The 18827-nt window shown below is 33.7% G+C and overlaps 1 protein-coding gene across 5 annotated transcripts in view; it reads left to right on the top strand.

The window, feature by feature from the left end:
• Positions 1 to 18827, top strand: part of ARID2 (AT-rich interaction domain 2) — a 217209-nt gene that overhangs the window by 92007 nt on the left and 106375 nt on the right. For all 5 annotated transcript variants that reach the window (XR_012375101.1, XR_012375102.1, XR_012375103.1 and 2 more), the window contains exons 6-11: positions 1808 to 1875; positions 12393 to 12459; positions 12550 to 12800; positions 13122 to 13218; positions 13315 to 13524; positions 14373 to 14540. Coding sequence is in view for 2 of the 5 variants with exons in the window: in XM_025882865.2 (XP_025738650.1) it covers positions 1808 to 1875; positions 12393 to 12459; positions 12550 to 12800; positions 13122 to 13218; positions 13315 to 13524; positions 14373 to 14540 (861 nt within the window). In the remaining 3 variants the exon portion in view is untranslated. The remainder of the gene's footprint in view (positions 1 to 1807; positions 1876 to 12392; positions 12460 to 12549; positions 12801 to 13121; positions 13219 to 13314; positions 13525 to 14372; positions 14541 to 18827) is intronic.

The following is an 18827-nucleotide window of genomic DNA, read 5'->3' as shown; positions in this document are numbered from 1 at the left end:
TGTGTGTGTGTGTGTGTGTGTGTGTGTGTGTGTGTGTGTGTGTGTGTATAAAAGTTATCTTAACCAGTTTTGGTATACCGAGGCATGACATCCTTCAGACCTAGTTTATCTTTGTGCATTTTTTAGTCACTTTTATTTATCTAAAAGCCTAAATCATTATGCAGTGTAGAATCTAAAACTAATAATCTAGCAAATGATATTTAAGGAATATTACTATCATTTCAACAGTCAAAAGTTTAGAGTTCCAGAGTACATAGGAACTTTATGAAGAACCTATATTTAAGGCAGTGATTTACATTAGGAAAGTAAATCCTTTGACTTTGAGGATTATCAATATATTTGATTTGGTTAGGCTTTTTAGAGGTTTTGATTTATTTTTTAGGGCATGGAATTTTAATGAGATAAATGTAGATGATACTTCCTTTATAAGGTGTGAATGTTTATATTTTTTGTGTGTTTGAAGAAGTATAATAAAAATTCTATTTGACAAAAAATTTAATTTTTTCATCTTATATTTCCATCCAGTATTCTTTTCCCAGTGAAGTTTTTCTTTATAAGGTTTTTTCAGGACAAACAAAATCTTGTTTCTCTTTAGTGGTATGTGGGCTTCATTTTTCTAATTAAGCTGCTAATATGTAAGTTTGATATTTTATGAAATTCTTTAGGTCATATAGTTTATTAAAAACTTTCACATCTGTTCTTTTATCATTTCCTCATGACCCTATTATCAATATTAATATCATTGATAAACATGTTAAAATTTACTCCTCATCCTTTTTAATATTTTTTCAATGAAAATTCTTGTTCTAATCTAAATACTTCATAAAGTATTTTATTTTACTCAATATTAAGGAAATATTAGGTCTGTACTTAAAGGCATAATAAGATTATAACAATTCAGTGAATCTTTTTACAACAGAAAATATATCCATTTGTTATGGTGGTCACAACATATCCATTAAGGATGTGTTTTTGTTTTTTAGAGAATTTTGTTCACAAAACTAGTTTTTCTATTAATAATTGCCATGATATACTTTTCTTTCTGTATTCCAAAAGAAGTAGCTTTCATTACAGAATTAATACCATGGTTGATGAAAGCATTTCCCTAATTTTTTAAAGGCAGATGCTTATTGTGTCACAGTTTAAGACATTTGTATCATACTGCTTAACTGTCTGGTTCCATAAACTGACAATATGAGCCGGCAACATAAAGGAGAAAAAAAGTGATACAACATGTACTTATGCCTTTGTTGTGGGGGGCTGGGGGTAGGGTGTTATTAAGGTTTTGAATTGAATGATTTGATTTTTCTTCTAAACGACTTTAACAAATATAAAGAACCTATAGGCCTGAGTATGTTTCTTAAGGGAGATTTCATTTGTGGGAATTATTTCTAAAGAATGCCTTGCCTTATATTATTTGAAATATGAATTACACAGTTATTTTTGAAATTAATAAAAGATTTAAAATTTTAAAAATCTGGCAACCTGATAGCAATAGCATTAGTTTGACTTTTTGATATTCTTTCCTCTACAAATGCAGAGTAACTGTTCAAGTACTCTTCATTTCTTTTCTCTATTGTTTGTTGTGTATTTTTATTTTATAGAAAGACAAGTTTCTTTAAATTCTGTAATTTAAAAAATTGTATTACAAAAGAGATTATCATGACTTTGTATCATTTACTATGAAATAGTTTTTAGCAAAGAAGATACTTAAATGTATTTTTACTGTTTTTTTCCACATCTGTCTATTAAGGAATTAAGTGAAAGAATAATTCCATTTTACTGAATATACTATTTATTCTTTTAGCTTTAGGATCCTTTTCTACTGTATTTGGTGAAGAATGGAAGGAGAAGACTGATAGAGATTTTGTTAAGGTAACTCACATAAATTATTGAATCATTGAATTACATGTCACCAAGGGCCAAGGATCCATGGTTGCTTATTATATATACATACCACCTATACTTTAATCTTAATGTAACATATAAAAGATACCTACGTAAAAGTTGTGATTTAGTAAAAAAATAGAATGGCTAATAAATAAAATTCTGTTTTTATTATACATTGATTTCTGAAAATGATAAATCTATAAAAAAGCAGTAAATCTGAGAATACGTAGATACTGAGCAGTAGTCTCACTAATTTCCTTAGGGTTCTTTTCCAGTTCACTTAATCACTCTTGTTAAATGTGTTAAAATGTGTGTTTTAATTTCTAGAACTTCTTTTTGTATTTTTTTCAAATTCATGCCCTTTTGATCTTTTATACTTTTAATAATTCAAATAATATATATTTATAATATACTTCATTAATATTCAAATTATGTATACATTAAATATACACAAATGTAAATATATAAAACATAAATCAAAAATTATGTGTACAAAAACACACACACCTGACAATTCTGATATGTAAGCCTCTTGCAACTCTAATTCTAGTCACTCTGACTCATGGTGGATTATTCCTTTGTGTTTTATAATCTTGGTTTCTAAATTTTAGCAGACTTTTCTATGGGATTTTTGTATAGATTGGATGGAGAGTTCATTTCTTCACTTCTTGTTGGCATTTGCCAGTCACCTGAAAAGAAATAACTGGTCAGAATGACTTTATATTAATTTTGTTATTGGAGATTTTCTGATGATTCTGGTAATAAAACCAAACTCATTGGGGGCTGTGGAGCAGGCTAGTTGTGAAATTGTTTTAGGAAATTGTTTTTAACTCAAACTCAAGTAGAGACAGTCAGCTCCTTTTATTTAAGCTCTCTTTGTTTGAGGGTATTAGACCTTCCAGTTTCTCACCATGATACAGAGTTGCATATTAATTCCCCACTTCACAGGTTCACCCAAAGTCCTATATTCTGTCCTCACCCCATCCATTAAAAGCCAAGCCTCTTGGTTGTAGTTAGGCAGATAATTTCCTTAACTGCAGAAAAGTGGTGATTAAAGTGTAAGATGCACAAATTGTGTATTTACTTATGCAATCACAATGGGAAGTGTGTGTTGTCAGAATAATTGCTAATCACTTGAAATCTAGAAGACACAAATATGTTGAAGACGATTAGATGATCACCTCTCTTACATGTTTTCATTAATTTCTGCTCTTTATATTTCTTTTTATATACTATATTCTTTGGGTTTAATTTACTGCACTTTTTATAATCTCTTGGGCTGGTGCTTAGATCATTGAGTTTTGTTTTTGTTTTTTCTAATACATACATTTTAATACATACATTTAAAGCTATAAAATTCTTTCTAAACACATATTTAACTTTATTCTCCCTGTTCTGATGTTTCATGTGTTCATTATAACTCAAATTACAGTATCTTATAATTTCCATTATGACATCCTCTTGATACATGGATTATTTTGAAGGGAAGTCTCTTTTTTTTTTAAGTTTTTTAAAAATTACAGTTAGTTAACATACAGTGCAATGTTTGTTTCAGGTATACAGTATAGTGATTCAGCACTTCCATACAACAACCTTTGCTAATCACAGCAAGTGTGCTCCTTAATCCCCATCACCTATTTCACTCATACCCCCACCCACCTTCCCTCTGATAACCAACCGTTTGTTCCCTGTAGTTAAGAGTCTGTTTCTTGGTTTGCCTCTCTCTCTCTTTTTTTTTCCCCTTTACTTGTTTGTGTTGTTTCTTAAATTCACATATGGGTGAAATCATACAGTATTCATCTTTCTGACTGACTTCACTAAGCATTATACCCTCTAGCTCTATCCATGTCATTGCAGACGGCAAGATTTCATTCATTTGTTGGCTGAGTAATATTCCTTTGTATGCATATAATCTACATATTTATTTTTTTATTTTTTTCTTTAAATTTTTTATGTTAATCACCATACATTACATCATTAGTTTTTGATGTAGTGTTCCATGATTCATTGTGCATAACACCCAGTGCTCCATGCAGAACGTGCCCTTTTTAATACCTATCACCAGGCTAACCCATCCCCCCACCCTCCTCCCCTCTAGAACCCTCAGTTTGTTTCTCAGAGTCCATCGTCTCTCATTGTTCGTCTCCCCTCCGATTTACTCCCCTTCATTCTTCCCCTCCTGCTATCTTCTTCTTTTTTTTTCTTAACATATATTGCATTGTTTGTTTCAGAAGTACAGATCTCTGATTCAACAGTCTTGCACAATTCACAGCACTCACCATAGCACATACCCTCCCCAATGTCTATCACCCAGCCACCCCCTCCCTCCCACCCCCCACCACTCCAGCAACCCTCAGTTTGTTTCCTGAGATTAAGAATTCCTCATATCAGGGCGCCTGGGTGGCTCAGTTGGTTAAGCGACTGCCTTCGGCTCAGGTCATGATCCTGGAGTCCCGGGATCGAGTCCCACATCCGGCTCCCTGCTCAGCGGGGAGTCTGCTTCTCCCTCTGACCCTCTTCCCTCTCGTGCTCTCTGTCTCTTATTCTCTCTCTCGCAAATAAATAAAATCTTTAAAAAAAAAAAAAAAGAATTCCTCATATCAGTGAGGTCATATGATACATGTCTTTCTCTGATTGACTTATTTCACTCAGCATGACACCCTCCAGTTCCATCCACGTCATTGTAAATGGCAAGCTCTCATTCCTTTTGATGGCTGCATAATATTCCATTGTGTGTATATACCACATTTTCTTTATTCATTTATCTGTCGATGGACATCTTGGCTCTTTCCACAGTTTGGCTATTGTGGACATTGCTGCTATATACATATTTAGAGATACAGATATAGATACAGAAGGATATATATGCCACTCTTCTTTATCCATTCATCAATTGATAGACACTTGGGCTATTTCCATAATTTGGCTATTGTAGATAATGCTGCTATAAATAAATATCGGAGTGCATGTATTTCTTCAAATGAGTATTTTTGTATTCCTTGGGTAAGTACCTACTAGGTGCAATTGCTGGCTCCTAGGGTAGTTCTATTTTTAGCGTTTTGAGGAACCTCCATACTATTTTCCAGACTGCCTGCACCAGTTTGAATACCCACGAACAGTGCAGGAAGGTTCCCCTTTTTCCACATCCTCACCAACACCTGTTGTTTCTTGTGTTGTTGATTTTAGCCATTCAGACAGGTGTGAGGTGATGTCTCATTGTAGTTTTGATTTGTATTTCCCTGATGATGTGTGATGTTGAGCATCTTTTCATGTCTCTTGGCCATCTGTATGTCTTCTTTGGAAAAATGTTTATTCATGTTTTCTGCCCATTTTTCAATTGGATTATTTGCTTTTGGGTGTTGAGTTTTATAAATTTTTTTATATATTTTGGATACTAACCCTTTATCAGATATGTCATTTGCAAATATCTTCTCTTGAAGGGAAGTTTCTTAATATCCAAAAACACAGTTTTTCCAGTTTTCTTTTTCTTGAAGAAACAAGGCAGAGGATCATAGGGGAAAAGAGGAAAAAATGAAACAAGATGAAACCAGAGAGGGAGACAAACCATAAAAGACTCTATCTTAGGAAACAAACTGAGGGTTGCTGGAGGGGAGGGAGGTAGGGGGTGGGTAGGGTTGGGTGATGGACATTGGGGAGGGTGTGTGTTGTGGTGAGCTCTGGGTGTTGTGTAAGACTGATGAATCACAGACCTGTACCCTTGAAACAAACATTATATATATTACTTAAAAAAAATAAAAGAACAATGTAAAAAAGGCGAACTGAATTTCACTATGCAGAAACAAACAATATACTCTGTATAATCTTAAACTTCTGAAATATTTTCACTTTTATTTCATAGCCTAGCACTGATGAGATTTTATAAACACTATTTGTTTTTGAAGATGATACATATTTTGAAGTTGTTGGGTATAAATTTCTATGTATGTCACGCCAACATGGTTAATCATGATATTTGTATTTACTATCAGTACTAGCTGTTTTGTCCATTTCTTCATTTATGGAAAGAGGTGTGTTAAGAACACCCAGTATGATTGGGGCTGTGACTTTCCTTATAGTTCTATAATACTGTGTTTTTATATTTCAAGACTGATATATAGTGCACATTACAGATGTTATATCTCTCTGGTCAGGTGGTTTAACATATATAAAGTATTCTTTTTACTTTTAAGTCTACTATTTTTTTTTTGGTCTTCTATCAATATAATATCATCTTCCGTTCATTTGTAGTTTATATGGCTCATATTTTTGCCTTGAACCTTTCTTACTTATCCTTGTATTTTAGATGATTTTGTGTTTGTTTTTTTTATAAACAACATATACTTGGGCTTTTTTTCTCCCAGTGTGAAAAATTGTCTTTAAATTAGTGTATTTATTCAATTTACATTAAATGTAGTTTTGATATAATTGTGTTTAAATTTGCAGTGTTTTGAATTGGTTTCTATATGTCCTACCTATTTGGTTTTGTTTTTTTCCCTTCTTCCTTTCTTACCTGTTTTTAAAAAATTGATTTAACTGAGTATTGTTTATTATTCAGTAGTCTGCCTACTATTAGTTTGGTATTGATGTACTTTTTCTATTCTCTTAGTGATTACACTAGGGATTATAATTTTAATTTTTACCAATTTAGTAAATTAGTACTTTTACCACTTTTTAGATAATGCAGGGACACTAGAACAACTCTCATCTCCATTTACTCACTTTTGATTTATATATACTGGTCTCATTATTCATTACTTTGCTCTTTTTCAGACTTCTTAAAATAGAATCTTAGATCATTGGTTTTAAACTTTCCTTCTTGTTTAATGCCAGTATATAAAGCTATAAATTCCTTCTATAAATTGCTTGAGTTGTAGCCCACAAATTTTCTTATGTTGAGTTTTCATTATCATTTAGTTCACAGTATTTTCTCATGTCTTGTGATTTCTTCTTTGATTTACGGCTTATATAGACGTATACTGTTTAATTTGTGGGGGGTTTTTTGAAGTAGCTTTTAGTATTAGTAGTATTAGTATTGTTATAATTATTATTACTCATTTTAATCACATTCCATTTTGTCAGAGAACGTAAGTTTAAGCTCTTTTATTTAGTTAGTTTTTATTTATTTTTTGAGAGAGAGCATGCACATGAGCAGGTTGAGGGGGACAGGGGAGGGACAGAAGGAGAAAGAGAATCTTAAGCAGGCCCCATGACCACTGCAGAGCCTGATATGGGGCTCTATCATGACCTTGAGATCATGACCTGAGCTAAAATCAAGAATTGGATGCTTAACCACCTGAACCACCCAGGCACCCCTATGTAAGGTCTTTTAAACTTATCACGGCTTGTTTTAGCATATGGTCTTAGTGAATGTTTCATGCACACTTGAAAACAATGTATGCTGTATTGTTGGGTGCAGTGTTTATTAATAACAAGTCAAGGTATTTGACAGTGTTCAAGATTATTGTATTATTATGCTTTTCTATATAATTATTCTATGATTTCCTGAGAGATGAGTGTTAAAATCATCAACAGTATGAATGTTTGTATCTCTTTTTAGTTGTCAGTTTTTGCTTTGTGTATTTTGAACCTCTGTTATTAGTTGCATATGCATTTAGGATTATTACGTTTTCTTGATAACTTAGCTTTTATTTATTATAACAAAATATTCCTCTAACCTCTAGTAATATCCCATCTCCTGAAGTCTCTTCATTGGTGTAATTTATCTATAGTAGCTTTCTTACGATTAATGTTTTCATGATATATCTTTTTCTATCCTTATGCTTTTCATCTCTGTTGTTTTTTTTTTAAGATTTATTTATTTGAGAGAGAATGAGCAGGAGGGACAGAGGGAGGGGGAGAGAGAATCCCAAGCAGACTCCACACTGAGCATGGAGCCTGACACAGGGCTCAATCTCACAACCCTGAGATCATGACCTAAGCTGAAACCAAGAGTCAGACACCTAACTGTGCCACCCAGGCACCCCTTTTCATCTGTGGTTTTATATACAGTTTCTTTTTTTTTTTCTTTTAAAGATTTTATTTATTTATTTGACAGAGAGAGACACAGTGAGAGAGGGAACACAAGCAGGAGGAGTGGGAGAGGGAGAAGCGAAGCAGGCTTCCCGCGGAGCAGGGAGCCCGATGTGGGGCTCGATCCCAAGACCCTGGGATCATGACCTGAGCCGAAGGCAGACGCTTAACGACTGAGCCACCCAGGCGCCCCTTATATACAGTTTCTTAAAGACAGCTTATACTTGGATCTTATTTCCTTTAACCTACTTTTTGTGCAGTTTCTTCCTTTTCATCAATGTATTCAGGCCATTTATACTTCATGAAATTACTGGTGTGGTTGAATTTTGCTTCTTAGCTTTTATTTTCCTGAAAATTTTATTTTGTCTTTATGTTTGAAAGATATTTTTGCTGGATATAAAATTGTGTTTTCAAGGTATTATCTGAGCAGTTTTAAGGTGATGTTTCACTGCCATCTGATTTGCATTGTTACTGAAAAGAAGTCAGTTTTAATTTTATTGCCTTGTGTTTGATGTGTTTTCTCTGACTGCTTTTAAGGTGTTCTTTTAATCATTGGCTTTTATTTTGGTTGGGATGTGCTTTGTTGAGGTTTTCTTCACTTTTCTTGCTTAGGATTTATTTAGCTCTTTTGGTATTTTTCATGAAATTGGAAAGTTTTGGCAATTATTTCCTCAAATTTTTTTCTTTCCCCTGTTATTTTTCTGAGACTATGTTTATAAAGATGTTAGACCATTTACTGTCTCACAACCTACAGAAGTTCTGTTCATTGTTTTTAGACCTTTTTTTTTCCTGTGTACTTCGTGGATAGTTTCTATTGTAATGTTTTCATTTTCTCTTATCCTGTTAAGCCCATCTAGTCATACTTTTTAATTTCAGATACTGTTTTCAGATCAGGAAATTCTGTTTGATTCTCTTTTACATATCCCATTTTTCTCCTAGTTATGCTCATACTTTCCTTTAAATCTTCACCCATATTTAATAAAAAATGAAAATTTTATTCAAAGTATTTAAAAATCTTTGCTAATTCCATTATCTTTATTACTTCTGGGTCTGTTTTTGTTGAAACTATTTTTGTCTTAGTTAGGGGTCATGTTTCCTACTTTCTTTGTACATGCAGTAATTTTTTGTTAAATATGAATATTGAAAATGTTGCATTATTGAGTGTTTGGATTTTGGTGACTTTCAAGAATGTAGGACTTTGTTCTGGCACGCTTTTAATTGGCATATGGATTGTGACATACTGATCCTTTAGAATGTTGTTTTAAAGCTTTGTTATGATTCAGATAGATTAGCCTTTACTCTAGCACCAGTTTATTGCTACTCCTAAAGCATGGCTTTATTTGGATTTCTACTGAATTAGCAGGGTATTTAATGAGTTTTCTCTATTTTGCGAATTGTTCAGTTATAGCTCCTCATTAGTTCTCTGTTTTTTTGCTTGGGGTTTTGGAGTTCAGCTTTGCATATGCATAGTTTTAGTACTCAGCAATCAGCTCAAGGCATTCCTGTGCAGATTCATTGAGTTCTTTCTCTTCATTGCTCCTCTTTCTTGCAAATTTGCTCTTAAATTCTAGTTCTGATGGCCTTGCTGAACTCTGATCAGTTTCCTCAGTTTAGAAATCACTATGAGCTCTTGGATTTATTGTCCCTGGATTTATAGTCTAGAGTGTCCTGTAAAACTATGGGGCAGTGATTGACTCACTTCTTTTGTTTTCCAGTCTCTGAAAACAGTTGTCTTATACATATTGATTTTATGATAGGAAGATGACTACCAAAGTACTAGTTACTCTGTTATGGCCTGAGCAAAAGCTTTTTCCAGGCATTTTTTTCTTAGATTATAATTTTATGCATATTTTTATCTCAGAAAACATTTTTTTAGTATTTTATTCATTCATTATTTATTTTGATTTAAACCACATCTCTCTTTTCATGTATTTTTCCTTAGTGCTGGTTTGTAGATGATGAGTTTTCTCAGTTTTCATTTGCCGGTTTTCATTTCCAGTGAAGGGCAGTTTCACTGTTTAAAAAGATTTCAGGGGGCGCCTGGGTGGCTCAGTTGGTTAAGTGACTGCCTTCAGCTCAGGTCAGGATCCTGGAGTCCCGGGATCAAGTCCCACATTGGGCTCCCTGCTCAGCAGGGAGTCTGCTTCTCCCTCTGACCCTCTTCCCTCTCGTGCTCTCTAGCTCTCATTCTCTCTCTCTCAAATAAATAAATAAAATCTTTAAAAAAAATAAATAAATAAAAATAAAAAGATTTCAGTTTGGCAGACATTTTCTTCCATCACTTAGAAAATGTCCCATTGTCTTCTGGCTTCCATTATTTTATTTTATTTTTTTACAAAGTCTGTTGTCAGTTTAGTTTGTTGTCCTTTTTAAGATTATCTGTTCTTTTTTCTGTCTTTGCATTTGAGTTGGGGTTCTTTTTTATCTTTATTTTTCAGGAATTTTATTCTTTTGTTTTGATGTTCCTACACACCTTTATTTATCCTTTTTCATTGTTTGGGGTGCTTCTTAAATCTGTAGGTTAATGTCTTTGAATTGTTCTAGAAAATTCTTTGCCTGGTCTCTTCAAATACTGTTTCTGCCCATTCTCTCTCTTCTTTCTCAGGAACTTGTTATTATGTTAGTACCTTTCACTGTATGTTCTGTGTCTTGTGTTTTTTTTCCCCATTCTTTTGTCTCTTTATGCTTCCAAATTGTATTTTCTTCTGCACACAGTTCACTAATTCTTTCTTGAGTTGTATATAAATCAGTTGTTAAATTGAGTTTTTCTTTTCAGTTCTAGAATTTTTATTTCATTCTTACAGTTTTCATTTATTTGCCAAATTTTTCAGTCTCTTATTTCTTTGAATTTATTATCCATGATCATCTAAAATTCCATTTCTGATATCTTTGTTATTTGAATTTCCTATGGCCCTTTTTTTTAATTTATTGAACATTGTCTTTTTTTCTTTATATGCCTAGTTCTTGTTTATTGTTACCATTGTCTTTCATGAGTTTTTTGAGCAATTGATCCTTTTGCTGGTGGACCTTTTCTCAGACTAGTGGCTTTAAATGTAAAAGAATCTTAATTCCAAAAAATAAAATAGTTACTTTGAAATATCCACACCAGAATGTTTAGGGGAAAAAAAGTGAACTAATAGTCCATGTGTTTCTTTATTAGTACAAAAGTAACAAGATAATACAATTAAATATCATAGATAAGTTGAAGTTATAGTTCATTTTGTATAGTTATATAGTGTAAAGTCACTTGATTCCTAGCCTGAAAAAGAACATTGACCGTGGATTTTGACTCATCTCTTCTCACATTTGAATCAAAAACAGTTTGTAGATAATGGAATACTGGAAAGCAAGTTAGATATCTGGGTTAAAAACTTGGGAACACAACTTCACCACTTACTATTTGATTTTATTCTAGATGTAGGTTTACTCAGTAGCTAGCCAGCAATGTTTCAGGCATGTTTGTAAAAAGAAATACTGTGATTGTGTGCTGTTTAATGACAGGATTAATGACTATCATAATTTTCAAATACTAATGAGCATAAACACTATTTCTAGATATTTTCCATAGCTGTAAAATGATCAGAAAATATCTGTAATTCATATTGGTGACATTGTCACAGGTACTGCTAATATTACTATGGTTTTTTGTCTAACATTCAGCGTTGAAGAAATTGCTAAGGAAATACTAAATTTTAGTTAGAGGTTAATGAACATAAAGATACCACCTTTTCCCTCCATTTAATTTCACAGATGCCCTAATTTCTTTCACAGACCATTTAGGAGTCTGTGGACCCCAGGTTAAGAATCTTTAGTCTGAAATAATACCTTATTGTATAAGTACCTTGAACTTATAGAAAGTTAAGTATTTATGTCAATTAATTAAACATATAGCACATACTGATGTCTACATGGGTTTTTAAAAGTACAAGTTTTAGGGGCACCTGGGTGGCTCAGTCGGTTAAGCGTCCGACCCTTGATTTCAGCTCAAGTCATGATCTTAAGGTTGTGAGATCAAGCTCCACATCAGGCTCCCTGCTGGGCGTGGAGCCTGCTTAAGATTCTCTCTCTCCCTCCCCCTTCCACTCTCCACCTCTCTTTATTTTATTTATTTATTTTTAAACTTTTTATTCATTTATTCATGAGAGAGAGAGAGAGAGAGGCAGAGGGAGAAGCAGGCTCCCAAGGAGCAGGGAGCCCCATGCGGGACTCGATCCCAGGATCCCGGGATCATGACCCAAGCCTTCTGCTTAACCATCTGAGCCACCCAGGCGCCCATCTCCACCTCGCTTTAAAAAAAAAAAAAGATTCTCTCTCTGTCTCCCTCTTCCCCTCCCTACACTCTCTTTCTCCCTCTCTATAAATAAATAAATAGTAGAAATTTTATAGTTTTATAGTATGTGTGACTGTTTTTAAAGTATTAGAATAGTTCTTTTCAAATGTCAGAATTAAGTATAATAATTTCTTAATTACAGTTTTGGAAAGACATTGTTGATGATAATGAAGTACGTGACCTCATTTCTGACAGAAACAAGTCTCATGGTAAGGCAATAAGAAACATTTTAAATAACTTTGAAATAGCAATAATAAATGAAATATCAATTTAAGTAAAATGTATATTTTCTATTATAGAAGGTACATCAGGAGAATGGATTTGGGAATCTTTATTTCATCCACCTCGAAAGCTGGGCATTAATGATATTGAAGGACAACGGGTACTTCAGATTGCAGTGATTTTGCGAAATCTTTCCTTTGAAGAGGGCAATGTTAAGCTCTTGGCAGCTAATCGTACCTGTCTTCGTTTCCTATTACTTTCTGCACATAGTCATTTTATTTCTCTAAGGCAATTAGGCCTTGACACGTTAGGAAATATTGCAGCTGAGGTAAGCATGTGATAGTAACTTAAAACAGTTTTGATAGTTAGCAGTGACATTTACTTTAAATTTTTAGCATGTAGCATTATTGTATTTGCTATACTTACAGAATATGAAAGGCTTATATATAGTTTTGCCTAACATGGTATGGTATCACACACTTTTTTGGAAAAAATATTTGAAATGATGCTCCAGATTTAGTGATGGCTATTCCCACAATAACTGCATTTTTTAAAACTTGAGCAAACTGTTCTATTAATTTTTATTAAATTTGAAATATACAACACTGAAGAGGGCTACGTCAACAATAGTGTCCTTTCTTTTTTCCAGCTTCTATTGGACCCTGTCGATTTCAAAACTACTCATCTGATGTTTCATACTGTTACAAAATGCCTAATGTCAAGGGATAGATTTTTAAAGATGAGGGGTAAGTGCTTACTTTATTTTCTCATTGTATAACATGAACAGACTTTTTACCATCTGTTAAAAAATAAATACATGTTTGTGTGTGTATGCTTTTCAGGCATGGAAATTTTGGGAAATCTTTGCAAAGCAGAAGATAATGGTGTTTTGATTTGTGAATATGTCGATCAGGACTCATACAGAGAGATCATTTGTCATCTCACTTTACCTGATGTGCTGCTCGTGATCTCAACACTCGAGGTGCTATATATGCTCACAGAAATGGGAGATGTTGCTTGCACAAAAATTGCAAAAGTAGAAAAGAGTATAGGTAAGACTAAATGAAAGAAACATTTATTTTCTTTATTGAGGAAAAGAATATTTGATGGGGTGCTATCCTAAATCACAATTGATATTGGGGGTGTACTGTTTATTTTGAGGAGTCATTACCCTTTCAGACACACATGTTTGTGTTATTCTTTCTGCCTGTTTTAGGTTAGCAAGAAACTTCTGTCATATAGAGACCAGGGTGTATGTGGCTGTCAGTAACTCCTATTCCTTTCTTTATTTCTGTTACTACTTATCAAATCCAACCAAACAACCAACAAAATTGCTGTAACTGAGGAGCAGGTCTTTCTGTTTCAAATGGTCAGCTGCTACTATTAAGCAACTGAAGCTAAGTGAAAAAGTTTCCTTGTGTTCCTAGAAGTTGCTGGTAATGGTATTATTCTTAAAATTAATCAACTTACCACCTCTTTAGTGGGTTGTCAGTTTTAAACACAATTATGAAAGTATGTCACGTTAACATTTACTCATTGACTAGAATGATTTCTGTCTTTGGTATAAATACTAAAACCAGAGTTAATAGGGATTTGGCTTGAAATTATTGGGAGAAATTAAGGATGTCACTTTCTATATCAGTGGTTCCTAAATCTGGCTACACATCAGAATCAGTTGGGAAACTTCTCAAAAATAAAGATCCTAATCCCCATCCCAGAGCTACTAAGTCAGTCTTCAGAGATTGAGCCTAAAAATCTTTTTTAAAGATCCACAGATAATTCTGATGTACAATGATTCATGGACTGCCATCTGAGAAGTACTTCTGTATAGCATGTGTTTTTCAGCGATGTCATTGTTTGATAATATTATTAATAACTATTGGTTTTTAATTTATTTTAGACATGTTAGTGTGTCTCGTTTCTATGGATATTCAGATGTTTGGCCCTGATGCACTAGCTGCAGTAAAACTCGTCGAACATCCAAGTTCCAGTCATCAAGTTTTATCTGAAATTAGGCCACAAGCTGTAGAACAAGTCCAAACCCAGACCCATGTAGCATCTGCCCCAGGTTAGTGTTTTTACATGTTTTTCAGTATGGTTACTGGTGTGTAAGATTTAATACTAAAGATAAATGTAAATGTGCAGTACAGGGAACTGATACCATAGTGGAATAGGCTAAGGCAGAACTTGAGTATGAACTTTAATTTCTTAGATATTATACATAACAGGAGCAGTAGGACCAAAGTGAGCCTAGAGGAAGAATAGTATAATAGATTTTTTAAAAAACATTTAGAGGCGTATGAGGGATTAGATATTTACAATTGTGAGAGCAATATGAAGTGCCCTGATGAACTTCTTATTTGTGATTTTGGTCATTGGAAATTGATATGCCAAGAATAAGTTAATCATATATGACCTTATAATTCTCCCAGCTGGTCATCCAAGTACATAATACCTCCTAACACTTGCACCAGAAACCATCGAATCAGAGCCTTGGATCAGACACACATGCATACATATACACATGATGTGTATATAAGCATGTGCACCTGTACTGGTGCACCCTTCTTAGGGTCCCTTGGGTCAATTCTTTTTAACTCAAATGTCTTTAATTAGAATTCAGAGCTGTCTAATAATGAGTATTCTCTTCAGTCCTTGGACTTCTTTCTCCTGGCTTGTTATGAGTCATTTTTATATTTTAGCACTCTCAGCGTTTTTGGGAGTACTTTCTCTACCTTCATTTGTCTTAACAAAACAATCCATCTTTCCCCTCACCTGCTCTTTCCACCTCCCACCATTCCCAAGACATTTCTCTTTCCTTATATTTTTTAATAGAGGATACTCTTTTTCTCAGTTGATCTTATTACCTACTTGCAATTAATGTGGAAGCTATGTGGCATGATTTTCTTTAACTTCTTAACCCTTCACTTCCAAACTTACTAGCATCTGAACTCATTTTCCTTCAACTTCCACTTGTCTTCAGAGATGCCAACTCTGAATCTGTGCTCTGAGTATCAGTCTCCTCGTTCCTATATCTCAAACCTTTTTCTTTACTTGCTTCTTCCTTTCAGCCTAGAAATACATTTAGATCATCAACCTCCCTCACTACCCTTAATTCAAAAATGTCATTATTCTTTACCTTTAACTACCACATCCATCTAATCACCAAATCTTGTTGAGTCTTCCTAAATAACCCTGGCTTCTTCATTTGCCAGTGCAATGCCTCAGTTTAGACTTCCATCACATCTCTCAGCTACTTGTTCTCCTCTCATTTAATCATGGCCCCAGTCTCTCCTCTATTCTAACTCATAGGATCACAATTATATACTCTAGTCACATGAAAAGTATGTAATATGTATCACATATTTTGTTGATTTCCACTATGTCCTTTTGAAGTATATGGTAGAGTTGTATCATATGCACGTTTAACTTCCTTGGTGTCAACTAACAGAATTGGACAAACAAAGCATGAAAAAAATAGGTAATTTTGACTACTAACCTACTCAGTAGCTTTCGTCCACAGGTAATAGTATACTGGGGAATCAGTGGTCAAATTGTAATGTTTTCTCAGCCTTGACAAAGAAATGAAAGAGTTCTTTTTGCCAGTTAAGTGGGTGGTAGGGATATATTCCTATCCTCAAAGAAGAAATTGAAGATTAAATTAACTGAGGGCCAGAGAGAAACTCTTCTCAACAAAGAGAGGAATTAATAAATTGTCAGTAATACATTGAAATAAAATGGGCCATTTGAAGTATATTTAAGGGTAATTTTAATGAAAGCTACTGATTTTGCCTCCTCACTGACCAGTGACCTCAACAAATGAACCCATCCCCCCCACCAACTAAGATTTGACCCTCATTTGGCAAATGGACAAAATTAAATGTTTAGAGTTTGTGATTTGTTCATATAAATAGTAATTTATTGATAGAGGTGGGAATAAACCTCTAAGGACCTAAAACTTTTGAACTGGTGAGCATTTTATTACTTGCTCATCATGAATGACAACTTTTAATTGTTTGATTAGTTACCATTTATAGTTTGTCCCCCCATCCCCCATCATTTGTTTAATACTGTTTTCTTATGGAATGGTTGTCTTCAAAAGTTTTGCTCACTTCTCACCAGGATGAAAACTTATGTAACCTTTCACCCACTTTTAGTTTGACATCTAAATTTCTTCATTATAATTTAAAGTTGTAAATAAAATTTTTTGTGTATATTAAATTGACATTTTAAAGTAAAAAATACTCTTTCTATACAGTGGAATCTTGATATTTTCCATCATCCATTTAAAAAAATACACAGACTCTTAATATCAGAAATTTTATGGTACCCTCTTTCTCCTTGAACTCATATCCTCCACCCTATCAGTACTTCTCAGCTATAAATGTAGACATTTTAATTTAACTTTTTCAATTTCCTGTTACTCTATAAAGTTTTAATGCTTAAAATTTTATTATAAGTTTTCAAAAGAAATTACATGAAACAACAGTACATGACAAAGTAGCTATTGGAAGTTCATCTCTTAATGAGGTGGTTCTCTGGAAAGTGTTACTCCAGTGTGTCCCAAAATGAATATTTTTTAATTGCTAGAGTGAAACTGGCTTTAACATCAATCCTGTCTCCATTTTTTCTTTTTATAGATTTAATTTGAAAATCTAGCTCACATCAATAAATAGCTAAGGATAGAATTTACAATTCTTTGAGCTTCAGAATTATCCAAAATTATTAAAATTATATTTAATGATCTTCTGTCAACTTGAGTTCTTTGATTTTGTTAAAATCAGAGAATTAACATGTGATTCATAAAAGAATTTGTTGCCCAGTCATTACATTTACTTTTAAGTTTTATTGGAAATTATGTGAAAAAGATATTAACAAGATACGACTGTAAAATATACTTGCTGACTCTTGCTTATATGCACCTTGTTTAACCTGATATAGTCAAGAAATATTAGCATAGTGGTTCTCAAACTTCAGGGTGCATCAGAATTGGCTGGTGGGCTTACACACTGATTTCTAGGCTCCATACCCTGAATTTCTGATTCAGGTGGACCAAAGAATTTTAATTTCTAAACAAGTTCCCATGAGATGCTGATGCTTCAGGTCAGGGGACTATACTTTGAGGACCACTGGGTTAGGAAAATTGAAATATTGTTCAAGACCAGTACAGTTTTTTGATAAGGTGATTTTATCATGTGCTTTGAGTACTTTTTTGTCAAAACCTTAGAACTGCAGATTTCTCCCCTTTAGCTATAGAAAATGTCTTCCACATAACCTGATAAAATTAGTCTTTATTATCAAAAGTATTTTTCTTAATCAACCTCACTTTCCATTACTTAGAAAAAGTCTGACTTTATTTTTCATTCCAAGAAATTATGGTTAATAGGTGTTCCCATGACACCTTCCTTACTTCAGAATTCTAAGATAGTTAAACTAGCCATGAGATTGTCATCTGAATGAAATAAGATGCCACCACCTTCAGTATTTCTTTAAAAAAAATTCTCTGTGCTTTACTTATATAAGATTCTGCCTCAAAAGTAATGCCCTTTTTAACAGTAGTTAAAGGATAGAGGAGGAAAGAACATTAAGCAAAAATTGTCATCACTCTGTGTCTGAATTCAGAACACACCAAAGGGCCAGAATACTCAATATCTCATGCCCAGCATTGCCTTAACTATAATACATAAAACATCATAAAATATAGACAGGAAGCCCTACCATAATACCTTGGTTAAAAGAAGCTTTGTGGATTCTAATGATTCTAATTCTCCCTTTGGTGTCCTAGAGGTTTTTACATCATTCATCATCATCATCATCATCATCATCATCATCATAGCTGACAATTATATAGTGCTAACTATGTGCCAGGCTTTGTTTTAAGTGGCTTATATATAAACTCCTTTAATCCTCATAATGACCTATGAGGTCAGTGTACTGTTACTTTTCCCCATTTTATAGACAGGTTAATTAACTTGCCCGTGGTTACACAGCTAGTAAGTGCTGGAACTCTGGTGCCAGCCACTCTGGCTTGAGAGCCATGCATTTAATCATACCTGCATTGCTGTAAAGGATGGATGAGAGTTAAAATTTTCTGTTCCAAAATGGGAGAGCAGTTTTAGAAAGGAAGGAGTATATAAAAGGTTGAGCATCTAGGATATGATTCTTTTTAAAGATTTTTATTTATTTATTTTGAGAGAGAGAAAGTAGGGGAGGGACAGAGGCAGAGGGAGAGAGAGAATCTCAAGCAAACTCCCTGCTGAGTTCTGAGCCCGTCTCAAGGCTCAATCCCATGATCCCACGACCCTGAGCTCATGACCTGATCCAAAATCAAGAGTCAGACATTCAACCAACTGAG

Source organism: Callorhinus ursinus, unplaced genomic scaffold, assembly GCF_003265705.2.
Source record: "Callorhinus ursinus isolate GAN/ISIS: 27379988/994484 unplaced genomic scaffold, GSC_fseal_2.0 scaffold44, whole genome shotgun sequence".
Classification (NCBI taxonomy): domain Eukaryota; kingdom Metazoa; phylum Chordata; class Mammalia; order Carnivora; family Otariidae; genus Callorhinus; species Callorhinus ursinus.
The sequence above is the reverse complement of the archived record's forward strand: the minus strand, read 5'-3'. Positions and strand labels throughout refer to the sequence as shown.